General features: G+C 42.5%; 1 protein-coding gene across 1 annotated transcript in view; it reads left to right on the forward strand.

The window, feature by feature from the left end:
- LOC134072270 (oxysterol-binding protein-related protein 10) overlaps nt 1-25,000 on the forward strand; it is a 96,193-nt gene that overhangs the window by 5,538 nt on the left and 65,655 nt on the right. The window contains exons 2-3 of the mRNA XM_062528866.1: nt 14,574-14,749; nt 22,404-22,483. Of these exons, the coding sequence (XP_062384850.1) occupies nt 14,574-14,749; nt 22,404-22,483 (256 nt within the window). The remainder of the gene's footprint in view (nt 1-14,573; nt 14,750-22,403; nt 22,484-25,000) is intronic.

Consider the following 25,000-nt stretch of genomic DNA (forward strand, 5'->3'; position numbering starts at 1 on the left):
AATGGGTGTGAGATGGCGAAAGAGATGCTAAAAATGTTTCATTTGAATTTGAACTTGAATCAAGCGAGAAAGAGAAGAGCAGAGAGCAAGCGAGTAAGCGAGCGAGGGAGAGAGAGAGAGACTGTGGAAGAGAGAGTTGGAGACAGTAGGTTGGGGGTGGGGGTGGGGGTGGCGGGGTGGGGTGTGTGTGTGTGTGTGTGTGTGTGTGTGTGTGTGTGTGTGTGTGTGTGTGTGTGTGTGTGAGAGAGAGTTGGAGACAGTAGGTGGGGGGAGGGGGGAGGGGAAATGTTTTGCCACTGTCAGCACAGGACTGCATCTCAAGGTTGCCGTGACACCCATGCACCGGCATCCTTCCAGGAAGGGCACCGCTAGGAGCGCAGTGCGCACGCTCATCACAGCACATTGGTGGTTGCTATGGTGATGGGGGAAACAGGAATATAGGAGGATTTGTTTCTTGCTGAGCACTCACATAGTGTAACCTGAGATTAACTGAAGTTGCTTACACACACACACACACACACACACACACACACACACACACACACACACACACACATTGAGGTGCACCTCAATGACAAGTGTTTGAAAGGTGTTAAATGAAAAGTTGAGATTTCCATCAGTACTCTACTTTTGTATTAAAGGAGAAATCTGGTGATTTTTCACAAGCATCTCCATCATGCGAGGTCACCAAGTTCTGTGGTTCCGAAAACAATCGGTTTCACCTAGATTGGGTTGCTGCAGTCAAAAGTTGCAGGAACTCATGCTATACTCAGGTAATTCTGATTGTTTTGTGGGCTTTTTGTACCGACAGTAGGCTACTTGGTGACCTTGAGAAATGGATATTATGTTTGTATTGATGTCCAAAGGTTATGTGTTGTGTTGAAAACACCATTTGAGACTGTCTTTTGGAACCCTGGTGATTGAAATTTTATGGATTGTTTGAAATGTCCTGATTGAAAGAGGAGGGGTAGAAAATTAACTGTTTGATGAATGTGTGCACTGTGATGTACTGTATGGCTCTTTCTTGTCTTATATTTATATTATTAATTTGTGGTAACTAATTTATGGTTTATATATGTTTATGATTCTTAGTCTATGACTATTCTTGGTGTTTTTTTATGTTGGCGCTATATTATATGAATTGACTTTCAGTTATTCATTTTAATGTTATTGTGTCGTTGGTGTGACTTTGGACAAAAGCGCCTGCTGCTAAGAACTATACATATAAACATACATTTTACTTTCTTAAATAGTGTGCTTGGACTACCTGAATGTTACCTTAAGGGTGCTCTAAGGCGATGTTGTGCTTTTCTAAGTTTCTAAGCTACACCATTTTTTGTTACACACAGCAAACATCTCCCCACCATCAGGTAGCTGTCTGTCTCCTGAATGCGCTGTAAAAATCATCACCAACATCGCTTGGAGCATCTTTAAAGAGTGTGCTTGGACTCCATGAATGTTACCTTAAATAGTGTGCTTGAGGTAGAAAAAGATGGAGAGTGAGAGAGTGAGAGAGTGAGAGAGGGACCTTTACATGTACCAATTGCTTTGGCAATACAAGTTTTCATTTGTCATGCCAATAAAGCAAGTTTTGAATTGAATTTAATTTGAATTCGAGAGAGTGAGAGAAAGATGGAGAGATAGAGATATGGAGATGGAGAGAGAGAGAGAGAGTTATGGAGAGTGAGTGATGACTCAGTTCCCTAAAGATGCAGTGCATTGACAGTTTGATCAAAGCTTTTCCCACCTACCTTTGGCAGGTATGTTTGTGTGTCTGTTCTTGTGTGTGTGTGTGTGAGTCTGTTTTGTGTGTGTGTGTGTGTGTGTGTGTGTGTGTGTGTGTGCGGCTGTGCGCCATTTGTGTGTCTGTTTGCGTGTGTGTATGTGTGTCTGTTTTGTGTGTATTTGTGTATCTGTACGTGTGCATGCGTGTCTGTGTGCACGCATTTGTGTGCGTGCATTTGTGTGTGTGTGTGCATGCGTGCATGGCTTGAGGAAGTGGTGCCTGTCGAGGTTGTTGTACCAAAAAACTCCAGAGCTTATTTATAGTCTGTCTGTTGTCATTTAATCAATTAGTCAAAGTGCTGAGCTGACGCAGTGTAGGTGCCAACTCATATCCTGGAGGCTCAGCCTCAGTTTGTCCGCTTCTTTTGGTGAATTGGCTTAGGGAGTTTCCCCCTGTCATCTGGCTGGTCAGCGAGTGTGTTTCTGTTTTTGTAGTCTCTCCTTCATTGTATAATGCTTATTGCTCAGTGTTTTGTATCTCAAGTGATGCTAAGTCATTTTCTCTTGCTGTGCCAGACTTGTCTTTTGGGGGAAGAGACTGCTAGCATCAGCTGCTCTTGACTAAATGGATGTTAATATCATGGAGAAAATATCTGTTGTCTGTTGTCTGTTGTGTGTTGAGTGTAAACCTGCTTCGGTCAGCAGTTTATAAAGCAGTCTTGTGACTGACTGGGGCTGCGCAGTGATTTACTGACTTCTGCAACAGTTGAATTTCTAACGTCTGCATTGTCCATTCAGTCTATCACAGCAATAATAAATAGTATGAGTCATTTCTTTGGTTATTTGCAACTTTCCTGTAAGTTTTAAATCAAAGCTGCTTTAACCCCAGAACTTGGCTTATTAATGCATATTGCAAGCATTGCAAACATAAAATCAGTCCAAATGTGTTTTTGCTAAATACTGCCATAACATTTAATTGAAGCAGGGTTCAGAGAATGTCTGCTCTTTCAGAGATAACGAGTTTGGATTTGCAGCAATGTATTCTTTGACGATCATATATTCCCGTTTGGATCAGAATTTTATTTTAGTTTTTGCAAAATATCGGTTATTTTTTCCTGACACAGTGTGTGTGTGTGTGTGTGTGTCTGTGTGTGTGTGTATATGTGGAAGCTGGACACAGGGATCAGTTAGTGGTCAGCAGTAAATAAAGATCAGTGGTGTCTGTCTGTGCAGGGTGAGAGGCCAAGACAGCGTGTGTGTGTGTGTGAGTGTGTGTGTGTGTGTGTGTGAGAGAGACAGGCAGAGACAGCGGCACATGGATAAAGTGTGTGTGTGTGTGTGTGTGTGTGTGTTTGAGACCCTGACGGGTAAAGAGGAGCACAAAGCCAGTGGGTTCATGCGGAGTTGATGTGTGTGTGTGTGTGTGTGTGTGTCTGTGTGTCTGTGTGTGTGTGTGTGTGTGTGTGTGTGTACAGTCACCGCGGTCACCAGGAGCTGATCCTGCTCCTGTTTTATTAGTGCGTGTTCCAGAACAAATCTCCGGTACCAAGGGGACAAGTTAGAGAGCTTGCTCTGAGCCTGCCCTGAGCCTGGCCTCTGCTGGGAAAGTTTGACTGATTTGTCTTTCTCCCTCCATCAGAGGAGAGCAAGAAGAGGAGAGAGAGAGAGAGAGAGTTGAGGAGCACAGCACAGCACAGCACAGCACAGCACAGCACAGCACAGCACTGTATAGCTGCAGGGCTTCATCAGCAGCAACATCACCCCCTGTGACCTCTTCTAAAGTCGCACGCACGCACGCAGGCACACACACACACACACACACACACACACACACACACACACACACACTCCACTCCTGTGGAGAGCAATCTGCGCCGAAACGCTAACGATGACGAGCTCGCACACGTAGCATTCTGGAATCATCATGACTGTGCAAGATGACTCTTGCGTAGCATTGGGTAGCAATCGAGCACATCGATGTACATTTCCTTGCCATGTGCATGCTAGGAGAAGGTTGTGCGCGGTCTGTGTGAGACATGGAGATGAGAGTTGTGCATCGCAAAAAAAGTTTGTAGCTCTGTTCTGTAAAGATTGGAGTGATGAAGGTTATGGTCATGAAGGAGTGCGTGTCGTGTCAGAGACAGAGAGAAAGACCGAGAGAGAGTCAGAGAGTGTGTGTGTGTTAGTAATGGGCGGTAAACGATATGCGATATAAACGATATAAAATTGGCCCGCGATAGAGATTTCAGTTATATTGCACTATCGCGGTATGCATGTTGATGACGAAATTCAGGGCTCCAGCTCCCAAACTTTTTAAGAGTGCAACCAAAAGATCCGCTTTAACCCTCTCTGGTGCAACTGAAAAAAAATCTAGGTCGCAGTGGTGCACCTGACGCTGCTCGGGTGAAAGTATACATCCCTTTAGCAAGTTTTCATTGTAAGCTAGGTGGGCAATTTAACAAAAGAATAGAAATAAACCCCCCTCTACTTGGCCCGCTTTCTCTCCCTCTCCCTCTCCTTCTCTCTCTCCCTCCGTCTCGTGCGCGCTCAATGGACACCCGTCCCTTGACATGCACAATCCAAATAAAACATTCACAATCGTGAAAGCAATGACGCATAGAAGACGACTAGCTAATTAGTGTGCTTGCTGAAAGCAGCACACTATTGTTCTTCCTATTATTATCAAATTTATTTATCTTGCGGAACATTTTTGTCTCCCTATCTTGTCCTAGGGATTTGGAGCTAGAGACGCCGTTCCACTTCTCACGCGTGCGTCCTGATGCGAGGATGGTGGCTTGTATAAAGCTTTTCGATACGCCTTGTCGTTCTCCCGTTATTCCAGTTTTTCCGGTCGATTTTTCCCCATAGGAATGAATGGAAAAGCGACTTTTGAGCGCTGATGCCCACATATTTTTCCACCTGTAGCCCAAACCGTAAGACATAAAGTCATGGAATTTGGTATGCTGATAGAGGAGACTACCTTGATTGACACCACCAGGTTTCATGCTCGCCACTCTCACGCTCTAGCGCCACCAACTGGTCAAAGATGGAAAACATGTTCATGCCCGTAACTTTTGATCCGTATGGCCGATATTGATAAAACTTATACCATTGGAATCCTCTGACTCAGCTGATTCCAACGCACCATGTGATGTAATTTTCCGCCATGATGGATTTTCCGCCATTTTGAATTTTGTTCAAAGTCAAAGTAAAGCTACCCTGGCCGCATAGTTTATCCGATCGTCATGAAACTTGGCACGCGTGATCTACAGACCAAGGTGGATCAACCGCCTTGATTTCGTCTTCATACGTCTAAGCGTTCGCCTGTGATAACCAATTAAATTCAGCGAGCGAAGCCGCCAAACAGGAAGTGCGCCTATCTTGGATATGCTGTGACGTATGAAAGCCATATTTGGTGGGATGACTTGAGACCCCATTCAAAGCACCCCCAATAAATTTGGTGTTATTTGGTCTGTCGATGGCTCTATAATCAGCAAAAACGTGAGTGTTGGTGAATGTATACTATTAATCGGAATAGCTCATCTTAAATTGCTTTAGGTCATGCCAAAAGGACATTTCAGAGTGATTTAAGATACAATGTTGATATTTAAAAAAAAAATCTATTTATTGCCATTCTTGTAAAAGGTACTGATGTGTATGCCACAGCACAGCATTGTTCCAAGTCTGACGCATACAGTTCAATGACATCATGATTTCAAACTCGATATTACTCAATCCTCGATTGACTGACATGGGATGGTCCGCAATGGTACACCAATGGAGTAATCTAGACTTGTCCGCATCGTTGTCTCACCTTGAGACTGGGTAATTCTTAGAGATGCCATGGTCCCGAGGGACAAGTACGGACTTACTCGCTGTTGAATTCAATATGTGTTCAGTTGTTATATATAGTAGACAATCACACGATGTTTCTCAGTGACGGTGTGTTTTGGATCATTTGTATTGACCTGAGCATTCTGGGTATTTCACTCAGAGGATCATATGACACCCCCACAAAGCAGGCGAAATACCGGAAGTAGAGTGGTGTGCGTGAGGCAACGAGGATTTTAATTAGAATGTAGTCCTATGGAAATCGCAGTTACACTTTCAACAGTAAGTGTGTTTAGACTTCGAATTTCGTCACATAATTTATATCATAGCCACCTAAGAGTTTACCAAAGATAACGTTGTTGTCCATTTCAATTTAATAAATGTTTCTGAATTTGGGGAGGTCTCCTTATGGAGGTTATGGGGTTATGTTTTCCATGTATTCCTGTAGGAAAAGGTTGTGGCTTACACTTTCATAAAGTTTGTATATTTACACTTCAAATTTCGTTACACCATTTATATCATAGCCACCCTAAGGTTTAACAAAAATAACAACGTAGTCCAATGTTATTTTAATGCATTTTTCGGAATTTGAGAGGTCTAGTTATGAGGGTAGGTTAGCTAACTGCAGTTCAAATGCTAATCGCGACTAGCATCGCTAGTTGGTTTTAACTTTACCGAGGCTGTTTATACTGAATTGCAACTGCTGTTATGAAGACAGTTTGGAGCCTGGCAGACGTGAAGGCAGTGAAAGGTAATGAAATGCATGGTCCAAGTAGCCTGGGAAGCCGTCTAGTTATGAGGGTAGGTTACCTAACTGCAGTTCAAATGCTAATCGCGACTAGCATCGCTAGTTGGTTTTAACTTTACCGAGGCTGTTTATACTGAATTGCAACTGCTGTTATGAAGACAGTTTGGAGCCTGGCAGACGTGAAGGCAGTGAAAGGTAATTAAATGCATGGTCCAAGTAGCCTGGAAAGCCAAACTATGTTAACTGTAGCCTAAGTTTAATATGGAACGAGTACGTGTTGCTGATATAATTTCGCAACTCATCGAGCTAGCAAGTCAAGCTAGTCTACATCAGGCAGTGCATAGATAATATTATTACACTTTTTTACAGTCAATGAAGCACCAAGTGAAAGTCAATGTTTGCTTTATATCCAGTGGCAGTGGTGCTGATGTCGTTTGAATAAGTACAGTAAACTTAGTCAGAAGATCTAAAAATATTTGCATTCATGCTAGCTGTATGGTCTATGTGCCACCTATGAATCCCCCTGTTGCAAGCTGCTGCCAAGTAGGCTGGTCATGTCTAAAGCGTGATTATTTTCAATAACTACTCCTCCTGATTGATTGTCATTGACACCGTCAGGGTATGGCTTACCAAGACAGGGAGAAAGTAAGCTGTGTATGGCAGGTGCGTGTGGTAGGCTAGGCAAGGCAGTGCTATTCCATGTAAACTGCAGTGGTGGACTGCGTGATCGCTGGTCAGGCCACCCCCAACCAGCAAAATGTGACGTGATATATATCTATATGTATACTGTATCTATCTAGGATATCTGTATATATCTATGTATCTATCTATAATCTGCACTTTTTACTGCTGAACCGTGTCTTGCCCGTTTCTCTTTACTCCTCTCTCATGTCAATCTCAAGGGGGCTTGTTCAGTGGTCCCCAATGTGACGCAATAGAGTACATTGAGGGGGAAAGAAGAATCATTGCAAACCTCAAATCATTGCAACATCAAATAGGCCTACAATGGATAACAGTTTAGATGAGTAGTACCTAATGCAAATTTGTTTAATAATGCAAACCTTGCAATACGGCCTTTAACATATGTGATATTTTGGATACCCATTTCATTGCAGAGGATAGGGTAATTGTGTTTGAAGGGGACGTGACTTAACATAGGCTATAATTAACTATTTTTACGACTTGATTCAAAGCAAGGTCGGGGGCATATATTTTTTTTTTACAGTTAAGAGTTTTCCGACACTCAATGTGTCGCTACCATGGCAGGATTTTTCTGCTTGGCTTTCGTTATGAAGCTTGACTTGACCTGTCATCGATGCTGCCCCGTCAGTGCAAACTACGCATATCCCTGCTAACTTAACTGGAAAGCTATACTGGACGCGTAACTGAAGCGTTCCGTTCGCGACGCGTACAATTCATTTTAGATGACTGGTCCATCTCCCACATCTGTTATAGCTACTTTAATAGTGGAAGCTAATTCAACACTTCAGTTCTGCACCGGATGTAGCTCCCCTGTATGCTCATGATTTGTAAAGCAGGCAACAATTCTGTTACCCTGAACATCTCATCTCCGGTAGCATTGTCCAGTTCTTTGCCAAATAAAATGATCTGAAATCTCATCATCCACGTATCTCACGTTAGCGATCAACTGGCAAGGCCAACTGGTCAGTGGAGTTTTTCCATTTCTTATGCAGCATCTGGCCCTAGCATCACTTTAACCATTTGCAGGCTAGAATGAGCGACTCTGTTAAATTGTGTGGCTTTTTTAAATTTAGCAAACAAATCTGAAAAACGAGCCACACGCACGATAGAAAGCATAGCATTCAGTGTCTTTGTTCTGGTGCAGCACATTCCGAGGTTCATGTGGAAGCGAATGCACTCTCTTTAAAAACATATCCATTGCGTGCACCTGCATTCTGCCGTCTGCTGTCAATACAGAACAACAAACAAACAAACTTAATGTTAACGAAGTTGTTAACATTACGCCCTGAAGTAAAGTAAACTGTAGCCTATTGTTGTTTGTGCTGCAAAGAAAACTTGAATTGATATAATTGCAATATAATTATTATGGCCAAATTTCTTTTTATGAAATGATATATCAAAGCAGGTAGAAGTAACTGTAGTCACTTGACATTTCTGAGGATTTACATATTTCCATCAGGGCAGTGGTATAGAAATTCTTCAGTGGAGGGACCACACTAGTTAATCACGCCATCAACACCTTCTTACCTTTTCTTCTGTTATTACTATTCTTTAACTTTATGGTAGAAAGTGAGTCCAGCAAATTGAGAACCTAGGATCCTGTTTATGTTTATGAATGTGACTCCAGTATATGTTGAGAAAAGGGGGTTACATTTATATAATGCAAATGATTATGTTAACAATGTCATCGAATATGTTGTACAAACAAGAAGAGCGAAATGGTAAACTTTTAAGAAATCATCATCCACATCATAGTATGATGCTGTGTGGGGTTATGGACTTGACAGTTTTGCATGGAATTGCCCATGCAGTATATACATATTTAAGCAATATAGCACGAGTGGGAGTGGGTTGTTGCTAGATATTCCCACGGGTGTTGTTCGGCCGTAGCCTCCGGCCTCGAGGCTACGGCCGAACAACACCCGTGGGAATATCCAACAACAACCCACGATTACGAGTGCTATATTGCTTTTATACAACAATTCTACCACTTCTTTTTTGTGCTAATTTCCCATTATCATGTAAACGTTTAAATCGCTAAAACTGTCTTGTTTGTAGAACTAACTTCTCTCCGCCACAAATTTCTACTTCATGCAGGACAAACTGCCGTTACTAGTTCTAAATGGATGGTTGCTATGGCCAAAGGCCAGTCGTTAGTTCTAAAAGCACGTTGCTATGGCCAAAAGCCAGTCGTTAGTTCTATCTCTCCCGTTGTCAAGCAATGTAGAATCTAGCCTAATAAACGTTAGCTCGCATTGCGTCTGGTTAGGACATGCTTTTAGCTTTGAAACATCACTATTTTACTTAGCCTACATGCCATCCAACTAGCTAATATCCACCTCCGTCATATTCTATGTTCTGAGCGTCTGTATTTCAGCTTGGATGCAACGTGACAGTTCGGTTTACACTTGACAATTTGACATTGTATCGCGGAGTGATTTATTATTAGCTGTGAAAAGTCCGAGTGGATTATCGTGGGATATCTCAACTCATGGAACGTCTCTCGGCCAATCAGAAACAAAGAAACCGCTTCATAGAACCCAATTGTTGTATAATAAGATTTGACACATTGCAGTTTTTTAATGGTGGGGTTATTTATAAATCAAAGAATTGTGGGTAGATGTGGGTGAACTGTGCAACATGCAGTTTGTGGACATGAGGCAGACGTAACAGACAGATATTTGTGTTTGAGGGGGTGATGTGTATGTGTGTGTGTAAGTGTGTGTGTGTGTGTGTGTTTATGTGAAAGTCTTGGTTGCTGGTCAACTCAGCGACATGCAGTTTGTGGACAAGAGGCAGATGTAACGGACTGACGTTTCTGTTTGAAAGAGTTGTTTGTGTGTGTGTGTGTGTGTGTGTGTCTTTGTTGCCGGTGTACAGTATTTCTGAATATGAATGCTGTCTGGACAGGAAATGGCACAGCTTTTATCACATGCAACCAATCCAAAATCGATTTCATATTCAGAAACGTTAACCAGTAACAGCCTGGTTGCTTTGACATATCAAAACCAAATTTTATCCTATTACATCATTTGAACAGGTGAGTCGTCCTGTTTATTTTACCATCCATTTGAGGCTATAACACATTGCAACTTATTTAACAGTGAGTAAACTGCGGATGTTCCCGCATAACAGAATAGCTATAACATTAGGCTACTCGTATTTGTTCTAGAAACATGCCTAGTTCCTTAGGCTCCCTCCTTCCTTCAGTGGTTACGTGTTTCATGCTGGCTACACGTGAACAACTCATACTTAATTCAACACAAGGTCTACAGACCTTAGAGGTGTACATTTCATTTTCATACATCAAAGCGTTAGCCCTTGACAGCCAATCAAATTCTATGTTGAAGCGTCCAAACAGGAAGTGAGGTCAAATCTCGGAGACGCTTTGAGGTATTGAGACCATATTTGGCGGCATGATTTTGGACACCATCCAAAGTAGCCTCAGTAAATGTGTTGTAATTTGGCCAATAGGGGGCGCCGCAATTAGCAAAAATGCATTTTGGCTCATATCTCTTTACGTCTTTGGGATGACATCTACATTTTTACATTGGAGGTGCTCTGGGCCATACCACTGATGAATCTAGGCAACTTGTCAGGTCAGTGTAAGAATTCGGCAATCGAGGGCAGCGCCGCCAAACTCGAAGCAGCTTCGCGTCTTGGCCAAACTTTGGCGCTTTGACCTGAGGACAAGCGGTCGTGTCTCCTACCGGGCGCTGTCGTGGCGCGTCTGAGCAAGCACACTTCGCACTTTCCCACCGGGAAATGCATTCTAGTTATTGTTAATGTTAAATCCGGTTAGCATCATGCTACACATATTTGATTAAAACAATTGCATTCAATTTGACTGATCGTCTCAATACCAGTAGTGTTTTCCAACTAAAAGGGCCTGTCCCAAGGAGAAAAAGTTTTAGCCTAGGCCTACCTTGAAAACTTCAAAATAGTCCTACACGTGGGGAAACTGAACAGTCCAACCAGTAGACGACATGATAGCCAACTATGCTACTTTGTTTACAGTAATCCAGACAGCTGAATTAAAGAGGGGGAGTTGTATTATGAATAGTAGCGAATATCACAAATGTAGTATTTTCTCTTTTTATATAATGTTATACTCTGGTATTCCAAGGTAGACTATGAAGCTAAGAAAATTAGAATATTGTGCAAAAGTTCATTTATCTCAGTAATTCAACTTAAAAGGTGAAACTAATTGGCCATATTAGACACATTGCAAAGTGAGATATTTCAAGCCTTTAAGTATTAAAATGTTGATGATTATGGCTTACACTTACAGCTTATGAAAGCCCAAAATCGGTCTTTCCTTATCGTCTATATAAGCTGTTCTGAAATGGTTTTATTATAATTTTTATATCGCAATATATATCGTTATCGCAATAGGCTGCAATGTATATCGCAATATAGATTTTAGGCCATATCGCCCATCCCTAGTGTGTGTGTGTGTGTGTGTGTGTGTGTGTGTGTGTGTGTGTGTGTGTGTGTGTGTGTGTGTGTGTGTGTGTGTGTGTGTGTGTGTGTGTGTGTGTGTGTGTGTGTGTGTGTGTGTGTGTGTGTGTGTGTGTGTGTGTGTGCGTGTGTGCGCATGCGTTTGAGAGAGAGAGTGAGTGAGTGAGTGAGTGAGTGAGTGAGTGAGTGAGTGAGTGAGTGAGTGAGTGAGTGTGTGTGTGTGTGTGTTTGTGGTGGGAGGACAGTGATGCAAGCCTAAGTAAAGGACCTTAATCAGGGCCAGGCGAGCCTGAGTTGAGAGGCCGGTCCTGCACGGGACGATGGTGAACGAGCTCGCTCCCCGCACAGAGACGAGGGAGGACTGCTGGAGCGGAACAGTAGCCTCTAAATGGACAACACAGACAGAGTGAAGAGGAAAAGGAGGAAGAAAATGAGGGAGAGGGAGATGATGAAGATGATAAGGAAGAGAAGGAAGAGAAAGATGAGGAGGAGGAGGAAGAGGAGGAGGCAGAGGAGGAGTGTGGTCTCTGGGCAGAACAGAGGCAGGAGGAGAGGAATGATGTGGGTGAGAGGAAGGAGGAGTATGTTTGCTCCCTCCATGTCAACGGAATGGAGAGGGGAGGATGCAAGAAGTGAGGGATTAAAGAGAGAAGAGGGGATGAGAGGAAAGGTGGAGGGAGGGATAGAGAGGTGAGGGAGAAAAAGATTTCTTCCTTCTGCTTTTTGAGGGAAGAATATACAGAAAGGAAGGAAGGAAGTTTTTCCCTGTGTTTCAGAGAAAGGGAGAGAGAAGGATGGAGGGAGGCATTGAAAGTTGGAAGGAGGAGTGTGCTTGATCCTTCAGTGTATCAGGGCAGAGATGGAGGGAGAGAAGAAAGAAGGACACTGAGGGTGGGTCATAATAAAGGAAGTAAAGAGGAGCTGGAGTGTGTTTCTTCCTCCTGAGTATGAGAGAACGAGGGTATGGAGGAATGGAGGGATAGAGAGAGTGAAAGACGGAGGTGTGAAGTTATTGACCTGATAATGGCTCGTGCAGCTTGTCCCAATGCACGGTCAATACAACGCCGTCCTTAATCACTCTCCTCAGTAGTGATCATATCATATTCCCAGGGGGACCCCAGTGGGACCTCAGGCATTCACAGGGCCCAACGGCGTGCTAGGAGACGGGGTCCTTAGAACAAGCACTAATAAACCAATCACCACTAGCAATTAGCAACAGTGCTAATTATGCACTAACACTATGCACTGTGACGATTTGCCTTGCTGTGTGGACCTTGGCGTTCTAGATTTTCTTTTTTTTAAGCCTTTGTTACCATGGTTGCCAGGAACGAGCAGTTTTTATAGTCCACAGTCATGCCATTCCCTTTAGCTTAATAATAGCTAATGTATAATACCTCAATCGTAATCAGGTTGGATGCACCATCGCATCACAACCCTGTAATCTTTAGCTTTATGGGGGATGACATCATACTTCCTGCTCTAGGCTGATGTCATCCCATCATGCTTTGCCTGCTGATCCCAGAGTTCCAGAGCCTAGTGTCAATCATATGCCAGACTGATGTCATCATGAAGGACTCCGGTGATTGTTTTGTGACCTTCAGTTCTAAAGGCGTGCTGTGATGTGGGAGGGCTGTCCTTACCCCAGCAGGAATCTGGGGGTCTCCATTTCCCCACCAGCACATCACAGGTCTCCCGTGGTTCACTTCAGTAAGTGGAGGAGCTTTAGCGATGCTAATTTCAGAAGGAGGGTTTATCAGAAGGCACAAACACAGATGTGAAATTTATATTTATATCTATTTATAGTCATGTCTTCAGGGTCTGCTCTTTTAAAACGGCAAGTTTTAAATGATAATAGGAATGTAGTGTTTTCAAATAAATCCGTTCATCTTGATGGTCTCTACATTTAGGTATTGGTATGAGATTCTATTTTTTTTTTGGTTGAGCTAAAAAAAAAGAAAAGAAAAATGTGAAGCAACATAAAAAGACTATGCAAAATATAATGTTTCCTTGTTCTTCCAGATGTATGTAATTATAGATGTTCTGGAAACATCGTCATTTAGGACAACCAAGACCACAGAATGTGCCTCTAATTGCACCACTTAGAATCACCTGATGAAGAGTTTCAGGCTTACAACTGTAGGATACTTACTAATAGTGAAGAACCTTGTTTTAGCACAGACTCTTTCTGTCTAGCAGGATTGTTCACACAGAACAAAATCTGCTTAAAATCTTGTTAAATATTCCTCCAAATGGTGGTATCTGGCAATAGCCAATAGCTTAATGGATGTTCTGCGGGGACAACAAATCATCTGGCTAATAAGGACATGCTAATTTGAACAGAACGCCTGCAGAGAATATAATGAGCCAATACAAAACAAGGGTGTTTTATTTCAATCATGACCACTGCACTGGCAACTCAATTAATGGCTCAGTCATCCATTAGGCAACAATATTGCCCACAACAGCCTCACCTGTGGAGTTTACCTTTTGTTTTTATTAATTATTAATATTATTATTATTATTACTGTTGCTGTTCTGACTATCAGCTGTAATACTCTTGATTTGTAGCTGGGTGTACTGTAGGATCAACTGGCAATGTGTTGATGGCTGACAGAAAAGTGAGAATACAATGGAAAATAGAGTTTCTCAAGAGTTTAGAGACAAAAGCGAACTCTTCTTTCCCCTCCCTTGTGGTTGTTTCCTGATACTGATGTTTTTCTCCTTAATGAGCGCTTTTGGTTTGAGATGATAGCCAGCAGCTGCCTGCTGAGCAGTAAACTGTAATTTGACAGAAACAATGTCCAAGAATGGGGATAATGATATGTTTCTTTCTCTTTCTCTCTCTGCCTTACTTACTTTCTTTCCTTCTATCGTTCTCTCTTTCTTTCTTTTTCTTTCTTTCTTTCTTTCTTTCTCTCTCACTCTATGCCTGTATGTCTACAGTATATGTTTGTCTGTTGGATTGCTGTAATCATGTAAGATCCCAGGTAGTGATCTAAAGGATCTCTTCTCTCTCTCTCCCTCCCTCTCTCTCTCTCCCCCCCCCCCCTCTCTCTCTCTCTCTCTCTCTCCCTCCCCCCCCCCCCCCCCCCCCACCACCCCACAGGTACTTTGTCCTTGACCCAGACCAGGGCCAGCTGCAGTACTTTGTGAATGAGCAGGGCAAGTCCCAGAGGCCTCGTGGCTCCCTGCCCCTCGTGGGGGCATCTGTAACCCCCAGTGATGAGGCGCCGCACATGTTCGTCGTCAACTCAGCCAACGGGGAGCTCTTCAAACTCCGAGGTATGCACACACACACACACACACACACACACACACACACACACATGCGCGGACATACACACACACACACACACACACACACACACGCACACACACACAGACAGAGGCTTCCATGACATGTGATGTCTCCCCCAGTCATTTACTACCTCATTCACTCAATCACTTCCTCTCTTGTTCATGTGTTCACTCATTCACTCACTCACTCATTCACTCACTCATTACCTCATTAGCTCAGTCTTGCTTAATGCTGTCAAGCAGATAAATGAAAGCTGCCACGTAGTTCCATAGGCTGCGGTCGGTTATAAAGCGGCCCTCTTATCCCACCACCCGTAAGGTCATTGTGTAGAAGACAGAAGATGGAACTGCAGATTTGAGACTTGAATTGTGAGTCAGCTTTGATGGGTGCGCTCGTCAAACGAAGGGAGAGATTGTCTGCCGCGCTGTCTCCTCAGTCGATGGCGTAGATGTAGCATTGTTCTGCAGGGGGGGAATGGAGACAAGAAGGACATTTGTTCTTTATCCTTGAATGACTTTGTGATCTGATGTGCTAGCAGTGCAGACAGATCTAGACAGTATGAATGTCTCAGACGAAGACAATCATGGCTGAAACTAGGAATACATATCGACTCGCAGTTTATTTGACCCGCCATTGTACATTACACTTACACTTCTTCATTCAGCAGATGCTTTTATCCAAGGCGACTTAGAGAGATGAGGAATAATATTGCAGCTGTAGTGCAGAGGCCTTAGGTAGTGATCAATACGACATAAATCAATATTATTGCTAGAAGATGAGAGTGCAGAATTTATAATTACCGGTCAAAGTGTAAGAGAAGCAGGACGTAGAGGATGGAAGAGAGTTGGACTACTCGATTACGGCAAAAATCATTAGCACAATTATTTTGTTCAATGTGGGGATCGTGATTATTAAATATGAGTACTTGGTGATTTTGGAACTATCATCCATTTTCAAAACAAATTTTTTGAATTTTTAAATAGAATTGTAAATATAACCCATCAGGGAAAAAATACATGTGAAAAGATAATGCACCCGACAACTGAAGACAAAACTACTATGAAACCATTAGTAATTATTATGTAACCATTAGAAAATATTATGCTGCTTTCATAATTGATTGAAATCATAATCACGATTAATCGATTAATCAGTTCATTTGATTAATTCCACAGCCCTAGAAGAGAGTGAAGTGCATGATAAGTGCATGATAAGTGCATGCAAGTATTAGGAGAGGAGGAGAGTTAGAATAGAAGAGCTAGAAGAGTTGTATGTTTGTTGATGGACATCTTTTTTTGATGCATAGTAGCCAATGTTGAGCACATTTCTGCAATATTTTACCATTAGAGCAGTGCTGTAGAAATCCCCTCTTGCCATTATGTTGGTGCATTTCTGCGGTTAGCTCTGTCTTATTTCGATAGTCTAAATGTGTACAGCTGAGACATGGGCCAACATTTTCAATGTGGGCAATCACATGACTGGTTCCTAATGTTCTGATTGGAGGATCATCATGGCAAGTTGTCCACTGATGATTGGTGTGGAGTTCTACAGAACAAAAAATGCGTTGCCTAATATCACCAAGAAAACATTGGTCAGTAACATTTCCCAACAAACAAGTAATAATGATATAGGCAGCATGCATGGAAAAATAAAAAATAAAGAAAAATAAAGTTATCCTGTGTATCAACAGTTGAAGTGTTTGGAATGGAGTGTGTCCTGTGAAGGCTACTTTAACTAGATCATACGTTATGCAAGAAATAAAATAAGTAAATGTGTTAAACAATACAATTACATATGTATCATGCCTGGACTATGTGCCAAGTTATCCTGCTCATATTTTATGGCAATAAATGAAACTTTTCTCATTGCTACAGTTAGGGTTGCCACCTGTGTCTGACCAAAATCCTGGACATTTCGGCAACCCAACCAAGCCTTATAAGCAGCGGAGACCTGCACACTAATCTAACCCATGACAAAAATAGCCTCACTACAGCGAAACAGATGTGTTTACTAATATTATTACTATACAATTATTATATTATTTTGTTTTTATTAGTAGCCTATTATAATTGTAATACTATTCATCTGCTAGGGATTTGTTGAGTTAATTGCTTTCCATAATATGTCTAATCGTTTTTTATTTTGGCTGATTTAGTGGGCACAGGTAAAAGGTGAATTTTACGCATTATATATAACAGGGGTGTCCAAACTTTTTGGCTCAAGGGCCACATTGGGTCTTGAAAATTAATAATTATATAAGAGCTATACATATATAATATATATAGGCTACATGAATATATTATTCAAATGATAATAATGACAAAGTAATTTTGTTAAATACGGTTATTATGATGCTGTTTAATTTAATTTATAAATGGTGCATTGTCACTTTAAGACTCTTGCCGGCTACACTCAGTGGCTCTCAGTTTATAAATGCTCAGGGTACAACTACTCTTCGCGTTTTTCTTTTAAACGTTTCTTATAGAAATTAGATATCAGTTAGGGTTATCAACAATGACAAGCCAGCTGGCGCTCTCTCTCCCTTTTGTGCGCACTCAAACGCGTTCCCAATTAATAACATTATGAGCAACGTTATGAGTACCACGCAAATTAGACCTAATGCATGCTCGGCCAACAACACGGTCTCACACCCAACACGTCGAACAAGGACGCATGGTCAAGCCCCCTGGCGTCATTATCGGAAGCCGAAGGTGCCCCCGCGCGTACATATGCAATGCGAAGGGCTGCCATAGACATCGGCGGGCTGCATCTAAGTGCGTGGCGGGCCGCAGTTGGCCCGCGGTCCGTAGTTTGGACAACCTAGAAAAACCGGGACATTCAGTGTCCCAGAAGAATATATTTTTTTTCCTGGACAGACCATTAAAAACCGGGACAATCAGGTGAAACCGGGACAGGTGGCAACACTAGCTACAGTACATTTTCTGTTTACAAGAGGTATGGTCGGTGTTAAGGAGCGGAGGACCTCCTGTTGGTTACCTCCAGAAGAGCATCATCCTACAGCACCATCTGTGCGTGATTGGTGCTATTTTCTGCGATAGTTACCACAGAAACGTCAATGCCTTGGACGGCAGTGGTGGAGAGGTTCAAGGTTCCGTTTGGAAGGTGTGTGTGTGTGTGTGTGTGTGTGTGTGTGTGTGTGTCGGTGGTGTCCACTCTCGGCTGACGGCTCAAGGCACGACAGCCTTCATCCTTGGCTTGGTTTCCCATAACAAAAGTCCTCTGTGGGATCTCCTTTCACACCACCTGGTGTGTGTGTGTGTGTGTGTGTGTGTGTGTGTGTGTGTGTGTGTGTGTGTGTGTGTGTGTGTGTGTGTGTGTGTGTGTGTGTGTGTGTGTGTGTGTGTATGTGTGTGTGTGTGTGTGTGTGTGTGTGTGTGTGTGTGTGTGTGTGTGTGTGTGTGTGTGTGTGTGGAAGCGGTCGGTTCCACAGAAGCCGCTTTACTGAAGGTTACCTGGAACACACCGCGGACAGGGGGATCAGTCCAGCGTTCAGCCTTCATGCCATACATGATACCTCAGATCTCAGTTACACTCTGTACACACACACACACACACACTCTAAATGTCACAGATCTCAGTTTCTTTCCTCACACATAGAGATCTCACCCTAAATGGCATTAACACACACACACACACACACACACACACACACACACACACACACACACACACACACACACACAGAAGCATGTCTTTCAGTCTCTATATGATATTTCACATCTCAGCCGCACACGTAGAGGCCTGTCTTGCTCTCAGTTGGTCTCAGTTTCCTAGCTCACACACACAAACCACTCACTGAGTGATGTCTCAGAGTCTGATCCCATTTTAGACCCTATGCACACACACACACACACACACACATACACAGAAGTGTATGTTTAAAATGTAGTTATATATGTCACCTGAAAGCCCTTGATGAGCTCTCTTAGCTGTCAAAATGATAGAAGTAAAATATGTATAAATATAGGTCTTTAACTGTGAACATATAGAAGCGGTTAGATTTGTTTTGGCTCTCCTGTAAAGTGAAATGTCACTTACGCCCCTTTGGGTCTCAGCCCTCGATTTGTTAGAGACTCCTATTAGAGGGAGTTTCTGACTGTTACAGACTGTGCTGATGCTGGGTAGCCAGTTAAAGAGAGATGGGTGTTGATGGTGATGCCCTGGTCAAATCTGACAGACAGAAATGATTTGAAAGCGATAGGTATAAAGTGTGTTTTTTTTTTAAATCACTCATATTTGTGAATAAACAGCGATGAGCTTTTTGCTGAGTCATGATGACACGCTGGAGAGTTTCCCTCAGTGTGAGAGTGAGGGGACTTTTAATTACATTTAGCAGGTGAAAGGCATTATGATTCACTTTGAGCCATGTGGCAACATGCTGAGTGTCCAATCCAATGGAGACAGACAGAAGAGAGGATGAGGAGAGAGAGAGAGAGAGGGAAGGTGAGAGTGAAAAAAGAGAGAGAGAGAAGCTTAAGGGAAGGAGAAAAGAGAGTGAAGGGTCTAATTTACACAGCAAGAGAGGAGGGAAATAGAGGGCAAAGGAGTGTGTGTGTGTGTATAAGAGAGTGGCTCATGGTGAGAGAGAGATTGATGAAAGGAGAGAGAGATGTGGGGAGCGAGAGAGAGAAAGTGAATGAAAGAAAGTCAGAGAGAGAGAGAGGGAAGGTGAGTGAATGAAACTAGAGAAAGTGGAAAGTGAGAAGGTGAGCGAAAGAGAGAGAGAAGGTGAATAAGGGAGAGAGAAGGTAGGTGAGAGAGAGAAACAGAGAGAAGATGAAAGAGAGAGGAGGGGTAAGGGAGGGAGGGAGAGAGGGAAAGAGAAAGGTGGAGAGGAAGAGAGAAGGTGAGTGAGTAAGTGAGAGGGGGCCTTATGTTAGGAGAGTGTGCCAGTGAACAGCATGGCTGGGACTTCCTGCTGTTGGTGAGAGCTGTGACCCTGGGCTGCCTTACGTCAGGCCTAATGCACCTTGACACAATGGTTTGTGCTACGTATTTAATAATACTTAATCAGATCTTCCCACTGTGGCCTCTGACGCGCTCTCACGCACACACACACACACACACACACACACTCACAGACTCTCTCTCTCTTTCTCTCTCACACACACACTCACACACACACACACACACACACACAATCCCCATCAGAACAGCTTGGTGTGTCATAATTAATTATATCAAATTGGGAACATCAATCCACCCATCTCATATTCATAAGAGTCATCTTGGTTGAATCACGCAGAGACTTTAACACTAAACCCTTTTTGTATTAAGTTCATAAAAGGCTTCCAGTAGCACCTTCCCATTTCTATTCAGTTGAGTTGAGCAGGGCTTGGCCAACCCAAGTTGATGAAACTTGCCTGTGTTGTGCACAAAGTGAAAAAACAGATACTGTATGTGTCTGACTCTTGCTTCAAACTGAGATACTGTACGTCCAAATTTGTTGTTTGAGTTTGGTTGCAAACTCTCACAAATGGATTCAGCAGGTAGTTGTCTGTGAACATAAATGTATGTTGGCCTGGCTGAAGGATTACTGTTCAAATGGAGCAATGTGGAGTTTTTGCATGAAGACATTCGGTAATGCTTTAGAATGCTTTAGTTGTTGTAAAGCGTTACCAGACATTCAAATTAAACATCTCAGTCTTAACCGTACTAAGAATATTGGTTTGCCTCAATCCTCACCCTCTGCTCAAAGTGTTTTAATGCACCTCTGGTGAGGTTATGATGCAGGCACCTCAATCCTGGAGCACTGAAAGGGTTAATAGCCAGTTGAACATTACCGGTTGCTTGGATCCTATATTTAATAAATTCCGCATAGTAAATTAACAATCTATTCTATTTCCGTGACCTTTTTTTTTTTTTTTATCATTGATGGCTCGTGACGTTGCCCAAATTTACATCTGGAAATTCAATATTGCACCAGCAGCACTGTGCATGCGTGTTGTTGCAGCTAACATTAGCTCAGTTTCAGGTGCGCATTAGCATAGCGAATGCTACGAGCGTCTCTCCTCTTCATTATAGCCCGGTAATTATGTGCAATCACCGCGCAGCATGCACAAACAACCATGCATGCAAATTGCACCCTGAATAGATGGATGGATGGATTGAGATTTAGAAGGGAAAAAAGCCCTCTTTTTTCAAACCCGATTAGAGTGACATGCTGCATCCTTCAGGTGGTTACAGATGATCAATCAAGGTTCTCCCGCCTGTCTGAGGCCATTGAGGCCGAATGGGGAACATCAATTCGTTCCAGCCATCTCATTTACTAGTCCCACTCTTTAGGATGCAGGGTCTGACTGTGGCTCCAAGCTGTCTTCAGAGGACACGAGTTCAGGCCATATAAAGGGTGTGATAGGGGTCACGGACGCAATGGTGTGGGCAAGACAACTTGACAACTCAAATTCTACACACAGCCCTTCTAACCTGATGGTGTGTTCAAGACAACTCAGATTCTATGCTTAGCCATTTTAACGTGCTGGGTGGGGTTTCAGAAAAAGGAACCACAAAAGATGTGAAATGCCATTGATTGTATTGTTTTAAAATGCATTCATTCATACAGAGATGAACTGTCTTCAGAGAGTTTTTCCTCTCATAGCACCACCCACAAGACTTGCTATGCTATTCTAGCACTTAGCACTTAGCACCTGACCTGAACTGACACTGGACGGACGTAGTACTCACTGCTACTGTGACTCGTCCTTATTGTACTCATTGATGTTTCCTTTGTTGGGAGTTGCTTTGGGTTAAAAAGCATCAGCCAAATGTAATGTAATGTAATGTAATGTAATGCAGGCTTGTAGGTGAGGCATAAGAAGCTCTTTTACAAACAGCTTTAGTAAGAGGGTGTTGTGTATTACAGAGTGTAATGCTGTATCTTGAAATGATCAGAGGTGAATCTGTCATTGATGCTTTGTGCGAGGATTTTTATTTGATCTTTTTTGCTTGCAAAATGTAATCGTTATGTAGGAACATTGTTATTTGTCTGTCTTCAGTAAGGTGCTTCCAACTCCAAGGTCATGAATTCAATTTCTCAACCACACACCTCCAGGAAATATGCACAACCCTCCTTCACTGAATGGCAACTTACACACACTCTCTCTCTCTCTCTCTCTCTCTCTCTCTCTCTCTCTCTCTCTCTCTCTCTCTATAAAGCAACATCTCTTGACTTTGAGGTAGATGAGGAGGATTTGAATCAAATAAATGAAAATATTAATGTTTGTGTGACACTCCTACTCTAAAAGGCCCTCGTGACTTAATGTAATGGTTTGGTATGGTGTTTACTTTACTACTATGGTGACATTTACTGGTATGATATATCTTTTTATAGCACACCAAAGGAGCTGCATGTATTGGATAATCATCATCGCATGAGTTATGTTGGTTTCTGATACCCGTTGATGTCACTCCACAGACACACACACACACACACACACACACTCACTGAAGTGTAAATGAGACTATAGATTCACTAATGGTGAAAGGTGGTTTGTGGAGAATCTTGGCTCTTGTGTGAGAGAGTCAACAGAGGAGGGGTGACTGCTGCTGTGTGTATGATCCCTCTGAAGATGGAGTGGTGTGTGTTCATCCAAGTCCTCTCTTTCTGTGCCTCCCCAGCCACAGACGCCAAAGAGCAGCAGTTCTGGATGAACCAGCTTCAAGCCTGTGCCAGGCGCCACTCCGACAGCAGTGCCAAGGTGAGCACACACACACACACACACACACACATACTTTGTCTCACTGTCCACTACACACACACACACACACACACACACACACACACACATACACACACACACACATACAGGCACACAGTAACACACTCACATGCATACAGACAGGTACCTTCATACATGCGCATACTTCATTTGTTCTCACTTACCACATACAATTGTACACAATTTACTTCTTTATTTGGATTGACAGATAGACATTTATCATAGCACAATCCAAATTTAGTTTAAAGGAGTCTTACACAGAATAAGAAGGTCTGGCCACAGAGTGTTATAAGGATAAAGGTGACTACGTCTCCAAATGAAGAGGCTCCCAATTATGCTAGATACTGAGCAGAATTGTGTGATTTGCTTGGCCCTTTTCTTAGAACACACACACACACACACACACACACACACACACACACACACACACACAAACCTCTCCATGCTGAGTGCCTTTCTCTCTCTCAAGTGGGTCCTCAGTTGTATTAGACGTGGGGCCACCTCTGCCAGCAGATGCATTTGGTTTATTTGCTGCCACTGAATGAGCAGTAATGGAAGGTGACAGGCCGGCCACATGTGCCTCCCTCAGAGAGCAGGATGCTCCTGTCTCAGGGCAGAGTGGCTAGTCCACCACCGCCATGCTGCTGTCTCAGGGCAGAGGAGTGGCTAGTCCACCATGCTGCTGTCTCAGGGCAGAGGAGTGGCTACAAATAAAACTCCTTGTATCCTTGTCTCCTTGTATCCTTGTATCCTTGTAAGTGCCCACTCTGTTCTCAGTCAGAGGTGCAGCTGGCACAGCAGTTCTCCTCAGACCTCCGGCGGCCATTTGAAATGGCTCTGTCAAGGGGGAACGATTGAGAGGAGAGGAAAGGGGCGAATCCTCAGTGACCTCTGTTTTGTCGCTGAGTCCGTCTCGGTTCTTCTCAGCAGATGAAGGAGGCTTAAACCAATTTTAGTTTGAGCCAAGAGCAGACGGGAATAAAGTGATAATGACAAAACTGTTCTAAAGGACAGAAGCTGGAGGGCACTTCATGATATTGAGATTTAAGACCATAGCCTTAGAAGATGATTTGGATCTGTCTGGAGCTCTTACTGCACAGCACTACACTGTAAAAAAAAAATCTTAAAAAAACAGTAAATTTCCGGCAGCTGGGGCGCCAAAAAAATACTGTGCGGTACCAAAAAAATTCTGTGAAGTAACAGAAAATTACTTTCTCGTAAAAATACGGTTATTTTTCATGATTAAAATACAGTTTGTAGTTGTAATTTTAAAAATATTTTGCCTCATTTTCATGTTTTTAATGTTTAATTAAAAACATTTTCACATTTTAAAACAATGAAATTACCTACAAATATGGTTAATAAATGTTGTATTACGGATAATAATGCTTACATTTACAGAAATGTGCTGTTATTAGTTGGTTTTCATGGATATTGGTTGTATTATAATTTATATTTGATGTGATATAACAGTATATGACACACAACATAATGTGATTCATCTTTCAAAACATGTCACAAAAATGTGGAAAAACATGATATTGGGTTTACTATTGCAATAATTTACTGTTAATTTTAAAATCCCATGAAATACATATTTAGAGGTCCCTCCCCAATAACGCCATATGTTAGAAACCCTTCCGCAATAATACTAACATTATTGTGGGGCCCCGGTTTCTCCAGCAGCACCTCTGCAGACACATAATGCAAGTAAGCATTGAGTGCCCAGCTTTGTGACACTGCCAAGGGGGCAAAAGAATGCTATTGAAAAAGTATTCAATTTCGCATTGCACCCAAGAAGAAATACACATTCTCTCCAAAATGTCCATGTATTTTAATCATGGTCTTCTCTATAGTGGTAATCCTGACAAATCCCTTACACAGTCATTTTCTGTGGAATGTTCAATCAGTTGTTCTATGACATACAGTACACATCCCAAAAAGCCACAATAAAGAGTAATGAGGAAAAATTAAACATTGGAAACAAGAAACTAACACTTACCCATAATCCCTAACTGCTGTACTGGGATTCAGCCAATGTGAGCCCTAAGTACTAAGGACTAAAGACTCAGACTTAATTGATCTCAGGTGCTAAGTGTGTGAGGCCTCATAGACCTCTGAAGTTCGCCTACAAAAAAAGCCACCATCTTTGCCCAAATAAGGAGATCCGGCATCTTGAGATTTTTTTCTCAAATAACATGGGGATTTTGAATTATCGCAAATATTAAACTCTCACGAGGGCGAGTGCAGACGTTTTGCACTACAAAGTTGTGTCCTCTGCCTTAGTGCATACTGTGATCTTCGAAAGGTGTAGATGGCACACTTTGATCTTTGCTATCCCAGAGCTAACTTACAATGCAACTTGCCATAGGCAGTTAGCTTCAATTAACACCCGGAACTCCTTATATGGGCAAATTTGGCAGCATTGGATCCTATTTGTAGGCGAACTTCAGAGGCCTATGGGATCTCAGATAGGTATTTGAGATTGGGACAACA

The sequence above is a fragment of the Sardina pilchardus genome, chromosome 24, assembly GCF_963854185.1.
Source record: "Sardina pilchardus chromosome 24, fSarPil1.1, whole genome shotgun sequence".
NCBI classification, from domain to species: domain Eukaryota; kingdom Metazoa; phylum Chordata; class Actinopteri; order Clupeiformes; family Clupeidae; genus Sardina; species Sardina pilchardus.